The 20,615-nt window shown below is 31.0% G+C and overlaps 1 protein-coding gene across 1 annotated transcript; it reads right to left on the minus strand.

Moving 5' to 3' along the window:
• Positions 1–3,190: 3,190 nt before the first annotated feature.
• On the minus strand, positions 3,191–7,523 carry LOC129231677 (uncharacterized). Its single transcript, XM_054866039.1, has 2 exons — positions 7,392–7,523; positions 3,191–3,721 (listed from the first exon to the last, which is right to left on the minus strand). Exon 2 carries the CDS (start codon positions 3,614–3,616, stop codon positions 3,191–3,193), a length of 426 nt encoding a protein of 141 aa, XP_054722014.1. The 5' UTR covers positions 3,617–3,721; positions 7,392–7,523.
• Positions 7,524–20,615: the final 13,092 nt, after the last annotated feature.

Here is a 20,615-nt window from a genome sequence, read left to right on the forward strand (position 1 = left end):
ATCAGAAACGAAAAATAAAATCAATTTAAATTTAATGAGTTTTAAATTTAAATTGCATAGAAAAATGTCAATACTGTCTCCTAGCTTATCTACTTCGAAAAATTATGAAGCTGTTTTTAAACTTTTATTTTATCAACTAACAATAGAAGAGAAAATAAAACGCATCTTTAAGAATATTACTTCATAAAATTTTTTACAAAACTTAAAAAACAAAAGATATCTAGAATTTTGAAGCAATATTTGGCATATTTGTATGCAGACAATTTCGATTTTTGAACAGGTCGTTTTGAAATGAGTCGCGCCGAAACAGCCAAGCCGAAATGGGTTTTGCGCCGAAACGGCCCCGCAGTATAGTCCCATTCCGAAAATTTTAATAATTGCATTCAACGTATTTTTGTCACTAGCGTAACTTGAACTAAGGCAAAATTTCATTAGTTATGTCTATTTATTGCAAGTTCAGCAAGACTAAAACATTTGTTTTGTGTTTCATTTTCACAAAAGTGAGTTTATGAAGTACTTGCTGAAATGTTTCCTTACATCATTGGGAAGCAATATAATATTCCAGGATACATAATAATATTTAATTGTGTTACTGGAAGTTGAATGTATGAAAAAATAACAAGAACGTTTCCATAAATTCTATCACGTCAGCAAGACTAAAAGAACATACTGAGTTTAAAGATGAGGACAGAGGACCATCTCGTCTAATTCTTAATAGCATTTGAGATTGGGCTATGAGTTTGAGGAACTTTGTTTTATCCATGAATGAGTATACTTGACGGAATACACCCATTCATCCATTCATTTCAACCGTCCTGCTGTGACGTTCTTTAAAATAAAAGAATTCCTTTGGTAGTGAAACCCATCTATTTTAGTTATAGCTTTTCTTTCCAGAACAAAAATTGCCAGCTAAACAACATTTGCCCCAATGAATCTAATTTTCAATGGAGAGCAGATGACTTTTCTTTCTACTGTCAATGGCAAAAAAGCATAATAGGCGTTGATGAAACTATCAAACTATTATTATTTAGAACAAGTTTACATACGACATACAATAATCCACTTATACTTGCAAGATATTTTCTTTTTCTACTCGCTACAATCACAAATATTAGGTATTTTTTGTCTCATCAGTAAAACTTATTAATCTTGAAAGTCTGGTTCAATAGAATTTAATGAAGTACCAATTGCTATTTTGGAGCTGTGAAATTATCATCGTTCCATCTCAATTAACAATTGAACACCTAAAAACATTCCTTGTCTCTCATTTATCTCAGTCATCAGTGAAGAGAGCATATGTCTGAAGAAAAAGAATTTAGAAATCAGGCCTAAATCCAACATCAATAATCTCATTTGTTTGTTATACATATAGCAACTATTTGTGGCTAGGTAATTTTTTTCTACACATTGGTTTTATTCATCTATATCTTTTCAAATAAATGATTTTCTTATGTAGTTAGTGTATCTACATGGACCGTCACTATAGTACACAAGACCTATTAAATATGATATGCTTTTCTGGAACTACTTGATTTTTTTAATGACTGTACTATTAACGTCTTCAACTGGATTTTCTTATAAAAATTGAGCCAAACGTTTTTAGCCAGATCGAAAGAACTTTTGTGGAGAGCAAAAAGAAGAAAAAAAAAAGAAAGAAATCTTTAGATGCATTTGTTGAAGTTATATTATTAATGCTTGAGATATCCGCTAATTCTTTTTAATAAATTTCACATTATGCTAGTACATTTTTTTATCATTTAGTCGTTTTTCTAGTTCTTTGAATTCTTGTAATTTCACTTAAAACGCTAAAAAATGCTACTGCTCTGAATTTTATTTTAAGCTTGAAAACCGAAATGCAACTTCGAGTTTCTCCAAGCAAATAGCAGAAATACTGGTCTATATTCTTGCAAAATTTGAAAGTAGTCTAAAATTTCCCTCATTTAAATTTTTTTTGCCTATGTGAAGGGGAAAATCACCATTTTATAAAATGTCACTACGTTTTAAAAAGATTTCGAAGACAAAGGCGTTAAAATACAACTTCAAAAGTAATGAATTGCTTTTATGATACTTAGCACGTTACTGAGTATTAATTTCAGCAAAGCTAATACATTCCCTAAAACTTGAGATTAAAAAATAAAATGCTTAGTTATGATACAACAGGAATATTTTTAGTTTTTAAAACTCGGTTAAAAGTTAGTTATAATTACTCTGAAAAAGTTACTGAAAGCAGGTGAATTTCCCTTCTCCATAGATAACAACAATATTATGTAACTTTTATGTTTACATTAAATAGTTAATAAACTAGAAGCCTTGAAAAATGCAATATTTAGCATTTATGAGAATGCTGTTCAATTTGACCAATTTTCAACCGCATGTAACTGTGAAAAAAAAAATTAAGCCAAAATATTTTAGATGCTTTTATACAGGCATAAAAGGAACCTCTATAGCAAATTTCATTAAACTCTGTTAACATGTGGCCACCACTTTTTTGTCATTTTTGCTCATTTCATATGGAATTACCTAGGTTTGAGTGTATGTTTTCTTTCTTTAAACCCTTAGAAAAATAACTTAGCTTTTAATTCAATGATTCATGAGCAACAAGCTAAGCCGCTTTATTGTTTATTATGGAGGAAGGGGGTGGGGAATAAGAAATGTTGTTATTAGAAGATTGCTTGTTCCATTCAGTCCTCTGAGCTGTATTGAAATATGTGAAGGAGCTTCATATTATATTTAGACCCAAAACATAATAATATTTTATAACTAAAGTATGAAAGATATGAATTTTCTTTAAATAATCCATGTTACAGCTTAGTTACAACAAATATTTTTAAAACTCTTCATTCTTAGCATATATCTTTCAGGTGAATGAACTTTTTACATTATTAAAAATTTTCCGAAAAGATCCTCTCCTCATTTCTTTCACTCAAAAACGCAGTAAAAAATGTATTTTACAGATTATTAATGAATTCTTTAAATAAAAGGAAAAAAAAAACTGTTTAAAATAATTATTTTTAACATAATTGAAAACGTAAAAATATTTCCAATAAAGACAAAATCATGCTCAATAACATTTATTCAACTAAACTTCTACATTTTTATCAATAACATCTTAATTTCGTAATTATTTTTTAAACATTTCGGCTTACATTTCAAAATTATTTTTTTAAAACCTTTTCCAAACTCAAAAATATTAGTTGAAAACAGCATCATAGATGAGCTTAATTAATTCCGCAATAATTTTGAAGATTTTATCATCTTCTTGCTCGTTCACGAGCTCTTTGACATAGTTGCTTGCCATGTCTATAAACTGGGCTTTCTGGGATATAAGCATGCTCTTGTAGTTTTTTCTAACAACGTCCTCCAAGAAAGTAGTACTGATTCCAGACACATTCAAGCCGGAGAAATCAACATCTAATCCATCCAAGTCGACGTCAAATTCAATGTCATCCAATTTCATGATGGATTCATTGAAGCTTGCTAATGCATTAAGGAATGCCGTAGCATGTGACAAATTAGCAGCTGCTTCTCCCTCCATGGGAATAGGTATGGTGGGCATCATGGCTAATATAACTGAGCCACTGATGTTGACATCAAGTGCAACGTCACTTAGATTCATTTTGGCGTATAAAGACAATTTCTCGCCAGAGCAGCTTTCATTTTTGTAAATTTTTTGCACAGATAAATCCAGAAATTTAAAGTTGGTCAAGCCGTAGACAATAATCTGAAATAAAAACAAAATTTGCCATTAAGATTGATACTTTCAAGTGTGACCTGAGTATTTTATATTAAAATTCATTGAAAGGAATGTTCAATACTTAAAAGGAATTGCTCTTTTTCTACATGTTATACAGTCAATCTAAAATAGAATAAATGGCGTTTTTGAAACTGAAGTCAACCATTTTTTTGCTAAAGTAAAATTCGTAAAATAATAATAAGCGTCGACAGCAAACAATAAAACTGACCACATATTCAGGAAAGGCAACGAAAGATGGTGATATTGAATTTTATGTTCTCACGAGAAATTGAGCCCAGGAAATAGGAAAAAGAAATTAGTAAACTAAATAATAACATGATAAACATGCACAAACAAAATCGGAAATTGGTAAAATAAAAGTAGATTTTTTTTTTCTATAATTCATTCCCTCGCTTTAGTTATTGACTTGAAAGGATCTTGATCAATTAATATCCAAATAATTCTTTAACCCCAAAATTGCTATGTTTTCCCTTTTGTTTGCAATTTTTTTCTAGTTACCTTATGTTAAACACTTAACTCATTGTAGTATTTATTTTATAAATATTTTACTTCAGTAAGTAATCTAATCATTCATTTAGAGTACTCCGGTTATTTTACAGTAATTTCTTGAGTATCTCTGAAATTTAAAATACATTTTTTGGTCTTTCGTTCGTGGGAATAAGAGAAAAGAAATTCTACTTTTCTACCCCAGTTAGCTCGCTGCGACCTTTTGCAAAGCTCTTTTTCTGACTCTTTTCTCAAACATTACTTTGCTAGTAGACTATTCAGTATTTAAATTTGTGAGACAACGAAGATGGGGTCACTTTTCAGTACTGCAGATGAAATTCCATCTTTAGAAATAGTTGACGGACAGATTTCCGCCCTAATGGAAGTTTAAAGGAAAATAAACTTTAAATTCAAGGACGGAAATCCGTCCAAAATTTTCATCAAATTTTCCATATTTTTATTTCAAATTTTAGAATTATATCTTTGTCGTATGCTGTCAAATTTTCTGAAAGGTTGCTAAGGAGTAACGAAAAATGTTTTTGGATTCATCAATCTGTTGCTGTAGCAAATGTTTCAAATTTTTTGTGTTGGAATTCTTTTTTCAAAGTATATTATTTCCGTAAATATCAGTCTGGAAACCTGATTAGTAGTTCCCTGTAGTAGTTCCAGATTAGTCAGTTGGCTTAAAGTGTCCTTCTGTGATGTAGAATTTCACAAGGATGGAATGATTTCACTGTGGCCTTTGAATATCACTAGTGCAACAGCTTTTTTTCTGTTTTATTTCATAAAATCTCCAGAGTGGCATACCTGACTTCCTTTTTTCTAAATATGTTTGGAATTTTAAAATATGGGTAAATATTATTAAATTTAGCATGTTGCGTTGAAATAATAAAAAAAATAATTTAATGAGAATAAGTACGAAATGGAAATATTTATGTGATTGGAGCTATAAAAGTCATAACTGCATTTGAGCCTCCTTATTTTGCTGATGCAGTGCGTTCAAATTCATTTTATTATTATTTGCATCAACAGGCTAGTAGTAATTAAATTTGATTCAAAGCATTAATTCGTCCACTTTTAATACAAAAGAGTCATGGGAGCAGTGATCAACGAATTATTAATGGTGTCTCACTGTTCCCTCATTGAAAAATATGAACTCAATAGCTGCCATTCTCAAACAAAGAAAATTAACAACATCATTCTGATGCCAAAATGAAGGTAAGTAAATAGACTAATGTAAGATTAATAACACGAGTCTGTAAAGTTTATATAAAAGTTTAGAAACATTGCAACAAACAATGGAGATATTTGTCTTCAATGGGTTCAAACTATGATGACAAATTTATTTTTCTTACATGATGCTTGAAAGCAACCATTTTTGTTCAATATTGTTTGCAGTATGTCGACTTGACTTTCTAAACGTTTTACCAGGCTGGAAATAAATAGAAAATAAATTGCTGTTTTACTCTTCTCCCTGTCTCACTGAACCCGCTCCTCCCCTACTGCAAAGTAACAAGAGAGGAAAGGCTAAATTCAGTAGAGCATATGTTTAAGAAAAATTTAAAGCTATTAATACGATTAATTAAAAACAATTCAAAAAATAACAAAAATGTCTGAAATTCTGAGACATTTCAGTAACTATTAAGTTACCCTGGACGTGTTGCAAGAACTAAGTATCCCTTTGAGAATTTTATAATATCCCAAATGTTTAATACTTGGAGAGATTTTCGATTTGAGTGTGTAAACCTGAAAAACTAGTGAAACTACTACAGCAGATTTTCTAAATACGTTTAACATACATTATCTGCATTACGCACCTATTTTTGAACTGTATTTCTAAAACATCCGCTCAGATTGTCAACTTTTCGTTTTTCAACAGAAATTTAAAGAACAAATCCAATAAGTTTGAAAAAATTATTAAATAAGGAATTAAACGTCTGGAAATAGATTTATATAGATTATACAGATTTAAATGATAGTAAATATCTCACAAATAAATGCGTTTATAAAAAAAATCATACTAGAAATTTACATTCTTTATCAAGTAACACACCCTTACCCCTTTTTTTAGATATGCTTGATCAAAGCTGAAAAGATAAGGGGCGACTCACTTACCCCTTCTTATGGGGTAAAAAGAACACCCATCTGATTTTTTTTAAAAATATAATCGTTAAGAATATTTAAAGTATCATTTTAGAAAATAATGATGGATTTTTGTTTATCCATAATGGTTAAGATAAAAATAAATAAATAAATAAATAAGTTTATTTATTTATTTTTTGTTTAAAAACTTTTGTATAAGGTCTCAAAAAAGAAATGTTCCCCAATCGGGTCCCACTCACCCCTAATATATATATATATATATATATATATATATATATATATATATATATATATATATATATATATATATGTGTGTGTGTGTGTGTGTGTGTGTGTGTGTGTGTGTGTGTGTGTGTGTCAGGGTAAGAGAATAGTGAATGGAAATTTTTGGCATTAAAGACTTTCTTACCTAAAATAGTACAGCATTTTTTTTTTTTTAAACTAATTTTGAAACTATATTCTTTCATTGATCACACTCTAGAACCATTTGGATTCTGAACGATGTAAACTAGCATAACGTATGTATGGCAGTTATGTCTAAATGAAGAGAAAGAATTCCCTATTTGCTTTGTCCTCGCTGGCTAAAAAAGAAACTTTTTTATTTTGCTCATGTATTTTTTGGAAGACAAATTTGAGTTTTTAACAAATATTAGGCATTTGTTAGAAGGGCTCTGATCTTAACAGTCATCTCTGGGTTTGTGTCAACCTAATGGTTGATAGTTTTAATTTGCAGTACACTCTATTACAAGAAATCACTGCAAACAATTAGAAACAAAAGATAAATTAGTAAGGTCAAATGAGTCAAGATATTTCTCACATTAAGCTATAAACATAATAGTTTATGTTTATTATGATATTGTACTGAGTTAAGTACACGGCATGCATCAATTCATAAACCTCCGAACAAGTGACACCTCTATTTAAGGGACAAAAAATAAAGTCCCTTTAGTGTCCCTTATTGAGAGGTTATACAGCATTTATTTAAGTTATTTAAGTACAGCAAAAAATACATTCATGTTGGTAGTAAATAGCAATAAAAATTTCTTACTCCTTCGATAGTGATATTTCCGACTCCAAAGCTCGGTTCATTGAAGGAAAAACTCAAATCATGAAGTTCTAATGGATTGGCCGATGGTACTTCGAGTGTGGCAATTCCATTTGATACAATTCTTCGGGCAAGGTTTTCAATGAAACTTAAAACAGGGCGAGGGACTTCAACTACTTCATCCTCTGAAATATCTATTACCATGCCTTCTGTTTCATTACTTGAAATGCCTATATAAAACATGAAATATAGTATGAAATATAGTGTGTAATACAATGGGTCCAAAAAATTCTAGGTACCAGCAGTCTGCAGGGTGACTAAAAAATATACCTTAGAGAGTAGTTTATTAAAAACAACAGCCTTTCAGAAGCGATATGTTACTCTGAATTTTTCTATAAATTTCGAGAAATAATTTGTCTAGCACCAAAAAATATTTCGTGGTTCCAAAGATTTCACCATTTTTTTTGTTCCTGTTGTATTTACATATGCATATATGCGTAGGACAAATTTTCCGTTGTTTTCAGTGTTGCATAAAAAAATAATGATCCTAGTAAAGATTATGAATCCATAAAACATCTCTAAAAATCTTTTTTTCACAAGTAAGCTGATTTTTTGTAACTTTTTTTTATTCAGCCATTGTCATCATCTGCAAAAGAAAAGGCTTGAGTCAAATATTTTAATTAATTTCAAAATAAAAAAAAATATTTTTGCTCTCATTCATTAAAAACTTATTGCTCTTATTAATGAATTTTAGTAATAAAAAGTTTGCTTATTTTTGTCATAGGCACAGTGCAAGGGCTTTTTTTAAATCGAAAATGGTGAGCTCCGAGCATAACAGAAAGGACATCTGACAGATTTTGCTTTAAGAAAGTACATACAACTTTCGAAGATAATTAAAATTTGACAAGTCTGCCATTTTAAGGAACAGTGCTAGATAAATTGACCTAAAATTGAAATAACATTCTCATTTAACCTACATAGTTTAAGTAAATGCATATGTAACAGAGAGACAAAATATGTTACCACTATATGACAAGTAGGGGAATGTTGGGCAAAGTAAAATGGCGGGAAAAAGTAAAATGGTGAAACATTTACTCTACTTTTAGCGTCAGCTATCTGGTAATATTTTTGCCGTGCAGCAAAACATGTCGTCTATTCCAGAAAGGAAAAAAATACCGCCGAAGATGAAAGCACATGATAATGCATCCAATTTTCAAAAATTGATGCTCTTATTGTAATATTTAATTGTAAGTAAAATTATTATTTTTGTTACTATAAAATCATAAAGCTCTTGTTATTAATATTTTAAATAACAATTGAGACCTTCTAATAGTAGATGAAATATATATTTAGTTAATATTAAGCTTATTTGTATTTTAAACTTTTTATACAATTAGTCAGGTACATGCGGGACAAAATGAATGAGGCAAATTGAAAGTTTATTTTGTCTACTCACCCATTGATATACTAAATTACTTACGTGTTCATTTATTAATTAATTCATTTTCATTCCTTCAGTTAGTAGTTCACTTACTTATTCATTGCCCCGTAAAAAAAATAAGTGAAAAATTTTCTTTTTTTTTTTAAAAGTCACAAATTTATTACCACAAATTAAAAAGACTGTTTTAATGCAAATTTTATTATAAAATGATATGGTCTTTCTTTATGTACTATATTTCTTCAAAACAAATTTCCAATTAGTTCATTTAGTCATTTAGTCATTAGTTCATTTAGTAGCTTAGTCCTCTTAATTATTTCACTTTGCCCCACATTCCTCTACTATAGTTTATGCAAAGTTCATGAGCTTATGGATAAGCTCATTTATTTTGCAATGAAAAGGGCGTTCTTTTAACGCCGAAACACGTGTCTGCAGTAATCTGTTCTTTATACTTTTTGACGTTGTTATTTCTTTCATTACAACTCTAGGTCTATATTCTCTCATTTTATCTGATGCTGTATTCCCCATGTTGATAACATGCAAAAGTAAACAGTTAAAAAAGTAAAAGTGGCACAGCTTTGCATAAATGTAATGAAACGCTGAAAAAACTGCTTTCAACAAAATGTTACTACCGATTTATGCATTCCTAGATTCCCTTGTGAACAGTGCAGCAGGGAAGAATTTTTTAAAAAATCTGATGTGAAGCTGTGACAGAGAGCACATTCCAGCCTTTTCCCTTCTGTTACACATTGATGTCCCCTCTAATACTGCTATATTTCTTCAAATTAGTAAAAACTTTACAAAGTTACTAAAAAATATAATTCTACTAATAATTTTAATTTCTATCCCTCTATTTAAGTTTGAAGCTCTTTTATATCGTGAATAAAAAGAAAACTTATTTAAAAATTTGTAACAAAGAGGACAAATTAATTTCTGGAAAGTTTTTAAATTTTGAAAAATAAAAAGAATTATTTGTTTGAAGACAATCTCTGGAGACATATCATCAAACGCAATGTACCTTACTGTGTAAATAGAAATTTATGGAAAATCACTATATTTTAAAGTTTTTGAAACTTAAAAAAACAGCATTTTTCAAGCGAGAAATCAAATTCAGAAATCTCTCTTATTCATCATAAATTTGAAACTTAATTATGCATACCTCTCAAAAACAACTATTCAAGCCAGAATGTAAATATATTTCCTTCAAATCATGCCAAACACAGGGGTATTGCTTTAGGTTCACAAAATGACATGGTGGTTTCAGTTGGCAGGGAATGGGACAAAAAATATTAGTTTCAATGAGTCTCGTTAAGTTATTTAATGCTTCTGATACATGAATCTTATTTTTTGCTGTGATAATTTAACAGATTCTTTCTGTGGAATTCGTCTTATTCTTAAACTTGATTTTTTTTCTCGCTACACAAATGCTTTTTTTTTCTCTCTCTTTTTCCGCTTTAACTTAACAGATAGTTTCACTACATATAATGTGCACGAGCTCTCAGAGAATCTCATCTCAGGAAATAATTACAATTGAAAAAGAAAAACCATCATCAAAGTAGTATCAAATAGCTTCTAAATAGGCAATTGTTCAAAATGTAAGTTAATGTTATTCTTTCTTTTTTTGTAACATGATTGTTTTAAAATCCTTAAAACAGTTGGAAATACTTCTTCTATGTCAAATAATGAGGAAAAAAGAAAGTACATAAGAATAGAAATTCACAGTAAAATCTCATTACAGCGAATATCAACACATCGAAATATCTGTTTCAACGAAACAAATTTTCAGTTTCAATTTAATTGCTATTACATTGCTTGAATTTCGTTGCAATGAAATTCCCGTAACAACGAACAAAATTTGAGGTCCCTTGAAGTTGATTGTAAGGAAGGTTCGTTGTTGCAGTTCGTTTACTGTAAATAATATTTTGTTTAATTACTGTTTTTGATTTCTGAACATAAAAGATTTATATAATCAACGAAGAAATTGATATTATATTTAAATATTTACAAATGATATCACTTGTTATAGGTTAAACGAAGACGGAAAATTAAACATCTATTTTTAATAATCGCTACGCACTATTAATTAAAATTTAAAACATACAAATACCGGAATTAAAATACATAAAAACTATTGAAACTTACTGAATTGAACGTAATTTGCAGACAATAATAGTAAAAATGCTGCGTATGATCGAAAAGCCATCTTCTAAGCTTTTAACTTCCAAAATTATCTTAAAAACAGGCAGCTTAGCAAACACTTAATACAAAGAACAGCAATGGCGCCGGTACACGCCTCACGCCTTTATATACTAGCTACGTGGCAAAATTTCGTGCCTCTTCTTCTCCACGAATGGCGACAGATGCTTTTAACAAAAAAAAAAAAAAAAATGCTTTTGAATTATCAGCAAATTATTGTGGAAACTTTTAGATTCACTGAATTTAGAATAATATTTATTCAAATTGAAATGCGTAAAGAGCTTAACTATTCCATGAGTCTCGTTAAATTATTTAATGCTTCTGATACATGAATCTTATTTTTTGCTGTGATAATTTAACAGATTCTTTCAGTGAAATTAGTCTTATTCTTACACTTGATTTTTTTCTCTTCTTCCGCTACACAAATGCTTTATTTTTTATTTATTTATTTATTTATTTATTTTCCTATCCTTTTCCCCCTCTAATTTAACAGAGCATTTTATTACATCATGTACACGAGCTCTCAGAGAATGTCATCTCAGAAAATAATTACAATTGAAAAAAAAAAAAAAAAACATCATCAAAGTATTATCAGATAGCTTCTAAACAGTCTATTGTTCGAAATGGAAGTTAATGTTTTTTAATATTCTTTTTTTAACATAACTGTTTTAAAATCTTTAAAACAGCTAGAAATATTTCTCCTATATCAAATAATGAGGGAAAAAGAAATTACACAAGAATTGAAATACACTGTAAAATCTCATTACAGCGAATACTAACACAACGAAATCTGTTCCAACAAAACTAATTTTCATTTTCATTTTAATTGCTATTACATTGCTTGAATTCCATTGCAATGCAATTCCCATAACAACGAACAAAATTTGCGTCCTTGGAAGTTCGTTGTAAGAAAGGATCGTTGTTGAAGTTCTTTTACTGTAAATAATATTTCGTTTAATTACTGTTTTTGATTTCTGAACATAAAAGATTTATATAATCAACGAAGAAATTGATATTTATTTGAATTTTGACAAATGATATCACTTGTTATAGGTCAAAAGAAGACGGAAAATTAAACATCTATTTTTAATAATCGCTACGCACTATTAATTAAAACATACAAACACCGGAATTAAAATACATAAATACTATTGAAACTTACTGAATTCAACGTAATTTGCTGACAGTAATAGTAAAAATGCTGCGTATGATCGAAAAGCCATCTTCTAAGCTTTTAACTTCCAAAATTATCTTGAAAACAGGCAGCTTAGCATACACTGAATACAAAGAACAGCAATGGCGCCGGTTCACGCCTCACGCCTTTATATACTAACTACGTGGCAGAATTTCGTGCCACTTCTTCTCCACGAATGTCGACAGATTTTTTTAACAAAAAAATGCCTTTGAATTATTAGCAAATTATTGTGGAAACTTTTAGATTCACTGAATTTAGAATAATTTTTATTCAAAATGAAATGCGTAAAGAGCTTTCTTTCTGTATAATTATTTCCAAATGGATTTATATCATGATGTCCGCTCAAGGCTCAGCTGGATTTTTTGATCAAATTTAAACCAAAACCTGAGCAACATGATTTTAGTATCAATTATTCTATTTTGGTAATTTTTCCGAGAAGTACGCCAACTTTTGAGATGCTAATTTTTGAACTATCAAGATGTTCGAAGACTAAACTACGAGAATCTCGGTTTCATTTAGACATAAGTATAGATCCAGCTGAACTAGGGTGGCCATACTTCCTCAAATTTTGAATGCACTCCTCAAATATGTATTTTTTAGCTCTATGTCCCCAAAATTAGTGCTGGTTTTTAGGGACTCGAAAGTCCCTAAATTGAAACATTTACATTTTTTTCTCCCCAGATTTGAAAATTTGCCACTGCATTTGCAATGATCTAAAAATAACACTAGTTTCGAACATTCTCGGTATCTTTTGGTCATAACTAAAGATCCAACTAAACTAGGGTGGTCGTACGTCCTCAAATTTCGGAAACCGTCCCCAAATTTGGTGCTAAAACTAGTACTGGTATTAGGGACGCAATAGTCCCTAACTTGAAACATGGCGCATTTTTTTTGGCGGCTTTAGCGAATTCTACAAGTTATTAAATTTATAAGAAATAAATTTTTTGTTTGATTGTCTTGCTATCTAAGGATATAACCCTGTGAGTAAAACTTTGGCTGTATCGCCAAGATTGCCTGTCACACTAACTATTAAGAGTTCTTTGAAAAATAAGCCTTACAGCTCCAGAAAACTTATTTATTCTTGAAAAAGTTTTTTTTTTTTTTTTTGATGTAATGAGAAAGCAATTAATGGAAACTAAAATTTAGAATCCAGGAGAGATAATTAATAGGGAAAATCTTTAATGCTCATTTAAAAATAAATCAGCTATAAACAGTTAATCATATGGAGGTACTTATTAGCGTACATTAATAACAAATGTTTGTTCCCATTCAATATTCAAACCGAACAAAGAGAGTCAAGTAAAATAAATATCTACGAGTCTAAAAAATAAGCAACGAGATAGCAATTTTAACAATGAAGAAGTATAAAAACCGAAGAATAAACTTACGTGCAATTGCCACAAGATTAAATGCACGGAAAATAAAAAATGACTTCAAAAAACAAAAAACAGGTCATTTGATTACGAGACAAAAAGTTTATCCAATAGAATTAGGTTCCACACACATAAGCACATTTCAGAACACAGGTGAACACAACTTGATGCAAGATTTGATGCACTAGCTCAACGAGATGTTTATCTTGTCCATGGTTATCACAAAATTCCACCGGGAAGAGAAGCACAACGATTCAGAAATAGTAAATGTAGCATGCCGTTGAGTTTCTTACAGATTAAAAGCCTTATGCAAAAGACTTCCTTTAAAGAACTTGATGTTTCTAAAAAGCCTTAGAATTAACTTACTGGAAACAATAGTAGTTTACAATTGACAAACAAAACTTTTGTTTCCGGAGTAGGATACTAGCAAGCATTGAGATAGGGAAAAGCAACCACTAAACCACCCTGATTTAAATTACTTCTGTCTGTGAAAAAGACGTCTAAAAGCTTGGAACCGAAATTCAGAAATTTCTGTCTCTCACCAAAGAGGCCTCCGGAAAGGAACTTGCTTCTCACAGGCTGTGCGTGAAGTGTTAAATGATATATTACCACCTAACTTTTTCCCCTCCTAACCTTGACCCGTCAAATCATTCGAAAAGGAATGACAGATTTATATGATATTAGGCTTAATTAATAGGCTTAACATGTATAGCCTGGAGCAAAGGAGAGTCAGAGGGGACATGATTTAGTTATTTAAATTTATCAAAATGAAAGATGTAAATGGATTACATTTTTGCGGGGAAAGCAGGACAAGGGGACATTGTTTTAAGTTATTTAAATCTCAGACTAACTTGGAAATTAGGAAAAACTACTACTTTACCAGGGTCGTGGGCTCTTAGAATAGCTTACCGGAAGAAGCGGTAATGAGCAAGGGGGTGGATAGCTTTAAGAGGGCCATTGATCTTCATTGGGGACTAATTAATTGACTAAGACCAGCCTAGATGGGCCCAGAGCCTGTTGCTGGTCGTCACATTTGTATTTGTATTTCTTTTTTTTTTTTCAATTAAAATCAGCGAAATATTAATGAACTGCTTTTTAGTGTTTATCGCGTCAGTGAATCGCTTAAAATTTGTAACTTCAATTTTTGGCAATTCAAAGGTTTCTAAGTTACCTGAGTGAAAGTTAAAGCTTCGGTACTAGTTTGAAGAAAAAATTCTGTTTTTTACTTCCTTTTACAAAAAAGGAAGTATTGTATTCGCGAAAATTTTTTTACTCAAAAATCGACCTTAATTTCCATTTTACTCACCCCCGAATAAATATTGAGTTTTCTTTTCGACTCGACCACACGTGGATAAGTGCCTAAGAACGTATGGACACGTGAAATATCCATAATGACGATTCCCGAGTTAATTACAAAGAATTTTCTCGTGACGTCTGTATGTACGTATGTATGTATGTATGTGCGTATGTGCGTATGTATGTCGCATAACTCAAGAACGGTAAGTCCTAGAAAGTTGAAATTTGGTATGTAGACTCCGAGTGGGGTCTAGTTGTGCACCTTTCCTTTTGGTTGCATTCGGGTGTTTCTAAAGGGGTCTTTTGTCCCTTTTTGGGGGGAAATCATTGTTACTTTCGATGTAAACTCAAATGGTGTTATAATTTGACGGACACTTGGCGATATATATCGCCAGTCTTTTGGTCGTCAAGTTTTGTCGCCAACTTGGAGATTTTTTTTTAAAAATTTGTTTCATTTTGGCCATTGTTGGTGATATTTAGAGTAAACTATTGAATCACATTAAAATTGCCAGTAATGGGGATATGACATTAAATTGGAGTAAAAGGAAGTCATGTGATGCACACATCAGCTTTTTTTTTTTTTTTACAAAGCTTGATAGTAAATAAATCAAATAAAATATGTGTTAAATATATAAAATCTAGCTATGTAAATTGAAGGGCTCGGGGCAAGAATGTGATATGCCAGTTTTTTTTTTACGGTAGGCCAATTTCCAACTTTTGAAAAATTCTACAAATATTTTTTATAGATATTATACATTCTATATTCTGCGATTCTTCAACCAGATACGTTTTTCTGACAATGACAAAACCCATTATCATGTTTATTTCAGTTATCAAAGCAGCATTTAGAACAACACACTCATTTTTTCAAAAGTCTGGCTTATCACATTCTGTACCCGAGTCCTTCAATTAAAATATGTTACATAAATCAAACACTTAAAGTGGGTTTCAATGAATGTGCAATTTACATATTTATCTATCACCCTTACAGGTGTGAAATTTGGCATGCAAGTATTCCTAAAAGCGATCTAATGCACTCCAAAATAGCTATTTTGAAATTTAATCTTTTATTATTATTATTCAATAAAGTTTTATTTTTTCTGAAAGACTTTTTGAGCCCATTTTGCTGTAGCATAGTTTCTTACGATTACATAAAAACATTTAATGCGCAATAAAAATACAAAAAAAAAAAAAAAAAAATTGTTATTAAAGTAATATTTGGTAGTTTCAAAAGTTCTAAATTCTTGGAAAATTCTGAAAGAAAAATCACATGTTTTGAAAAACTTTAAAAAAAATTGAACGAAATTTCCCGTTTTCTAAATTCAGATTCTGTTATGTTTCTTGAAATTCTTAAGATAATAAAATCAAAGTTTCTCGTTTTCGTTCTATTAAGAAACGATAAAAACCATTTTTTATATTGATATTCAATTAATTTTTTTCTTGAAGAGTCTAAAGATTTCCAAATCTCAAATAGACTAGGTACACAGATTCTTATCTTTTTCCTTAAACATTTATTTGTTTATTTAAAAATTTAAAATATACCTTGATTTGTATTTAATCAATATCTATTGCAGAGAGGGAAAAAAATCCCCCTGATATTTTTTTTTCACTTTTTTTTTTCTTGTTGTATTAACGTTTCTTTATTTATACATGTATGAAGTAACGTATACTACGGTTTATCATTTTAGGTTGTTAATTTAGTAACTACTTTTCATTTTGTTTTCATATGTATGATTTAACTTCAATGTACTACAGTGTTTTGGCTTTGATTTCAATAAAACTGGCTTGTTTATATTCTTTGTCGGAATCGTAGCACAGACTGCGCCATTGAAAATTTCAGGGGGGTGTTTTGAGGGGCCTTTTTATATTAACTCTTTTTTTTCTTTTTGGGGGTAGGGGTCCTCGCGATATTCACGGTGTGCGCCCTTGTTCTTAGGGGGTGGGCCACCATGTTTTAATGTGGTCAATAACACCAAATTCTTTTAAGCTGAAATCGAAAACAGTTATTACTGCTGTTAAATTATTTTTACACTGCATATTATTTCTTTTCATACAGTTTTACTTTTACTCGTTTTGTTCCCCCAACAAGAGATGAAAATTTTGCTCTTAAAGAGCAATAACTATGAAAAGTTGGCACTTATCATCGGCAAGGGAAAATGACGAGCTGTGCAATTAGCTGCTCTCGCTCCCGCTTAATTTCACTATGTAACCACATGCCAGACAGTGGACCTTAGAAACCAGGGGTGCCCCCCACCCCCAGCACAATGACATAACTCCCCCCCCCCCCCCCCCAAATCTCAATCCTACTTTCAAATTGGGTTTAAACACAACACTTTACAGAGTCAAATTTCCAGCTAAATTCGAGTACTCTGCATTTTGCATTGAATGAATCGATCAAAAAAAAAAAAAAAAAAAAAAAATCAACCAGAAAATCTGTATGAGATGGGATAAATAAAGTTACAACAAATATGAAAATGAAGCTTACAGCCTACATTTTCAACAGCAACGGCATTTTACAATCTGAAAAAAAAAAAAAAATCTCATAAAGTTATTTTTTTCCGCTTTCAGTTCTGGGCTACGGCAATGAAAGTTTTATGCTCGAAGTCTATTATGACTTCCATCATAGAATTATACACCGAACGAATAAACTGAATGTATGAAACAAATGATTATTACATAATCCATATTTGAGCTGAAGAAAAATCTTTTTTGGTTTCCCATATTTCCTACTGACACCTAGGAAAAGCTCTCAGTTCACATTTAATAATGGAGCAGAAAAAAAAAAAAAAAAAAAACTCAAACAAGAAGTTTGTGATCTTATGTACAGTCGCATTTACTTAGTTTTGCCGTTTGCTCGGAATATAAAAGTTGAGAGTTGGGTTACCAGATTTGCACGTTGTCTCGGTTGAATTTTTTAATTTATGTCAAAATCCCAGCTTAAATAACGATAACATTAAAATTTTCGGGGCGGCAGCGAGATAAAAAAAATAAATAAAAGAAAGAAACTAGGAGTGCAGGTGTAGGAGTTTAGCGGCCCCTCATTTTTTTTTTCAAATGCAAGTATAAACACAGATAGAAAGAGAGAGAGAGAGTGTTTAGGCATCTGGTTTCGGAGAGATTCATTACTAGATCTAAGCAATATGATCCTTATCCCGTAAGTATAATATTCACTCAGAGATGGAGGAGTTCGAAGTCATCTTAAATACAAATATAGAGAGGATTCAGCTTCTGGTTTAAGAGGGAGTCATTACTATTATTGGGACGAACCTAAACTGGCAGCGTCGTAATGATGGTTAGGATCTGCTTAGCTTTCGCAATGCGGCCAGGTTAGGTTTGCCCCAACTATAAATCGAAGTGCAACAATACGAACCTAATCGTAAGTATAATATTCACTCAGGAATATGTAGGTGCTCCGCGGAATTTTTTGAAATTACTGTGTTAGATAAACTTTGGTAATTTTAGGGAAAGATGAGGTTTGGTTGTTCGGTGGCAATCCCCCAGCAATTTTTCGAAACCGCGTCTCCAAAAACGCAATTGCAGATTGACTTCTGTTATGTTAGGAGGGTTCGGGGACTCTTCCATGGAATTATCTTAAAATTGCCATTCTAAAATGCAGTTTTAGACTATCTTTGTTAATGTTAAGGAGGAAAAAAGAAAAAATTCGACAACTCGCACCTGAAAATTTTCTGGAGTTTAAGTCTTAAAAACGTAGTTATAAGACAATTTTTAATAACGTTAGCGGAGTTTTTCGAAATTGAAGCTCCAAAATCCTAATTTTAGACAACCTTCGATGATGTTAGAGAAAGGAGTTTTTGGATGCACTTCGAGGATTTCTTTTTTTTTTTTAATTGTTTGTCAAATGATTTATACCTTATTTTCAAACCATAATAAAATGTAATTTGCATATTAGCCCAGTAAATTTAGGTCAAAAATAGGGTCGATGCACCACAAATTTATAATTAGCTGAATTTTTCAGCGTTAGTTCCTGAACATGAGTAGAACGAATCCTGAAAAGTCCCCTAAGTTCCCGAGGTGAGCTTCAATCCAAAATGGCGGATCAAGGATGACCGCCTAGTACCTTTTGTTTTCCTTATAACTCGGTTAGAAATAAAAATTTTTCTGTTCTGAAAAAAACTGTAGGCTCTAGACGTAATATTGTTTCGATACATAACTTAAAATAACCAATAAAAAATTTCTAACATTTGTTTTGACACCAAAAACTGAAATTTCTGTGTTCTATGTAACATGCAGCAGAACACATAAGCTACTAAAATAAATAATTTTTTACATTTTTTTGGGTATGTTTTTAAAAATATTTTCCCTCATATAAGAGTCAATAGTTGTTATTTTTCAATTTTAAAAAATGCTATGTATGTTTGAATTGGTGCTTATGTTGTATCAACATTTCCTCATAAAAAAAAGCTATAAACATATATGATCTGCAAATTGTGTTTTTTGTCTGAAATGCAAAACTTTCGGTGTGAAAACTCAATGCTGATCTGTTTAGCTCTTTGGAACTACCATAAATCGTAAAGTGGCTCCAAATTCCTTTTGTAATATTAAGTGAATATTAAGTTAAAAAAAAAAAAGAAAAAAAAAAAAAACACGCACAGTAACCGATAGAAATTCGTCAAAAATCGTTCAAAACTTTTTTTTAAAATAAGAAAAATCATTGTTATCTCAAAATGGTATTTTTTGTGCATTTTAGGTAGCAAATAGTTACTCAAGAATGCTTTTTTTTTAAATTATGTTTCCGTATAACTATGTGACAATGGAAAAAATTTCGGTGAAAGATCACTGCCTTAAACTTTAGGAAGTTCTTTTGGGGAAGTTGAAGAAAAAAGAGATTATTATTAAGAAATGAGCGTTCTGTTCAGTCTCCCACAGTTTTTGATCAGGATGCTGCTGTTTTCAAATCAAACGATAATTTACGAGACATCTCAAATATGAATTAGCCCCTCAACTACCCTCGCTCTTTGGTTGGGTTTCTCTGATAAAAAGATAAAAACACAATCGTGGCAGCTATCATCGAATCAGTAGAGCCTTTTGTTAAGCCACCCACCACCAATCTCTTTGTCCATTAAAGATGAAAGATTTCTTATGCACGCATTGGCATGGGACGAGTGAGACATATAATAAAAAGACATATGCCTCAAACACTTCAGGTGTCTTCAGAAAAAGCTTCTTTTTATGTGAAGCAGTGGTTTTTAATGGATACGCGTATGCATTACCAACTAACATTGGGAAGAAACAAAGAGGAGTGATGTCGAAAATGTCTGAGACTACTGCTTTTTGAAGAAAATGTAGTGGAAACGACTATATACAGTCGAACCTGTTTATCTCGAACCTGCCTATCTCAAAACCCTCTCTATGTCTTAGTTTTTCATTTTTCCTCCACATAGAGTATTAATTCAATGTTTCTCCCCTGTTTGTCTCGAATTAAATTTTCTGAAAACCTGTATATCTCGAATTTCGACTAAAGTGTCTTTCTTGCATTCGATCCCAACGATCTTTGTTAACTAGAATTTGGAGACAAAAAGCATTTTTCTTAATATTAACAGTCACATAATCCTCCAGAATTAAAACTTTATGTACAAGAAGCAATTTTTCCAGCTATTATATCCATTCGGAAACTGAGAGGAAGGGGACATTGTGGATTAGTAAAATTGCTTCCAAAGTTTTACTTTCGAGTCATTACTCCAGATACTTATTTTTAGAACTTTTTTCCA

The sequence above is a fragment of the Uloborus diversus genome, chromosome 10, assembly GCF_026930045.1.
Source record: "Uloborus diversus isolate 005 chromosome 10, Udiv.v.3.1, whole genome shotgun sequence".
Taxonomy (NCBI): domain Eukaryota; kingdom Metazoa; phylum Arthropoda; class Arachnida; order Araneae; family Uloboridae; genus Uloborus; species Uloborus diversus.

What these genes read in the sequence shown, in the direction of transcription:
- LOC129231677 (XM_054866039.1), bottom strand. Translation starts at nt 3,616, where the DNA reads ATGAATCTAAGTGACGTTGCACTTGATGTCAACATCAGTGGCTCAGTT.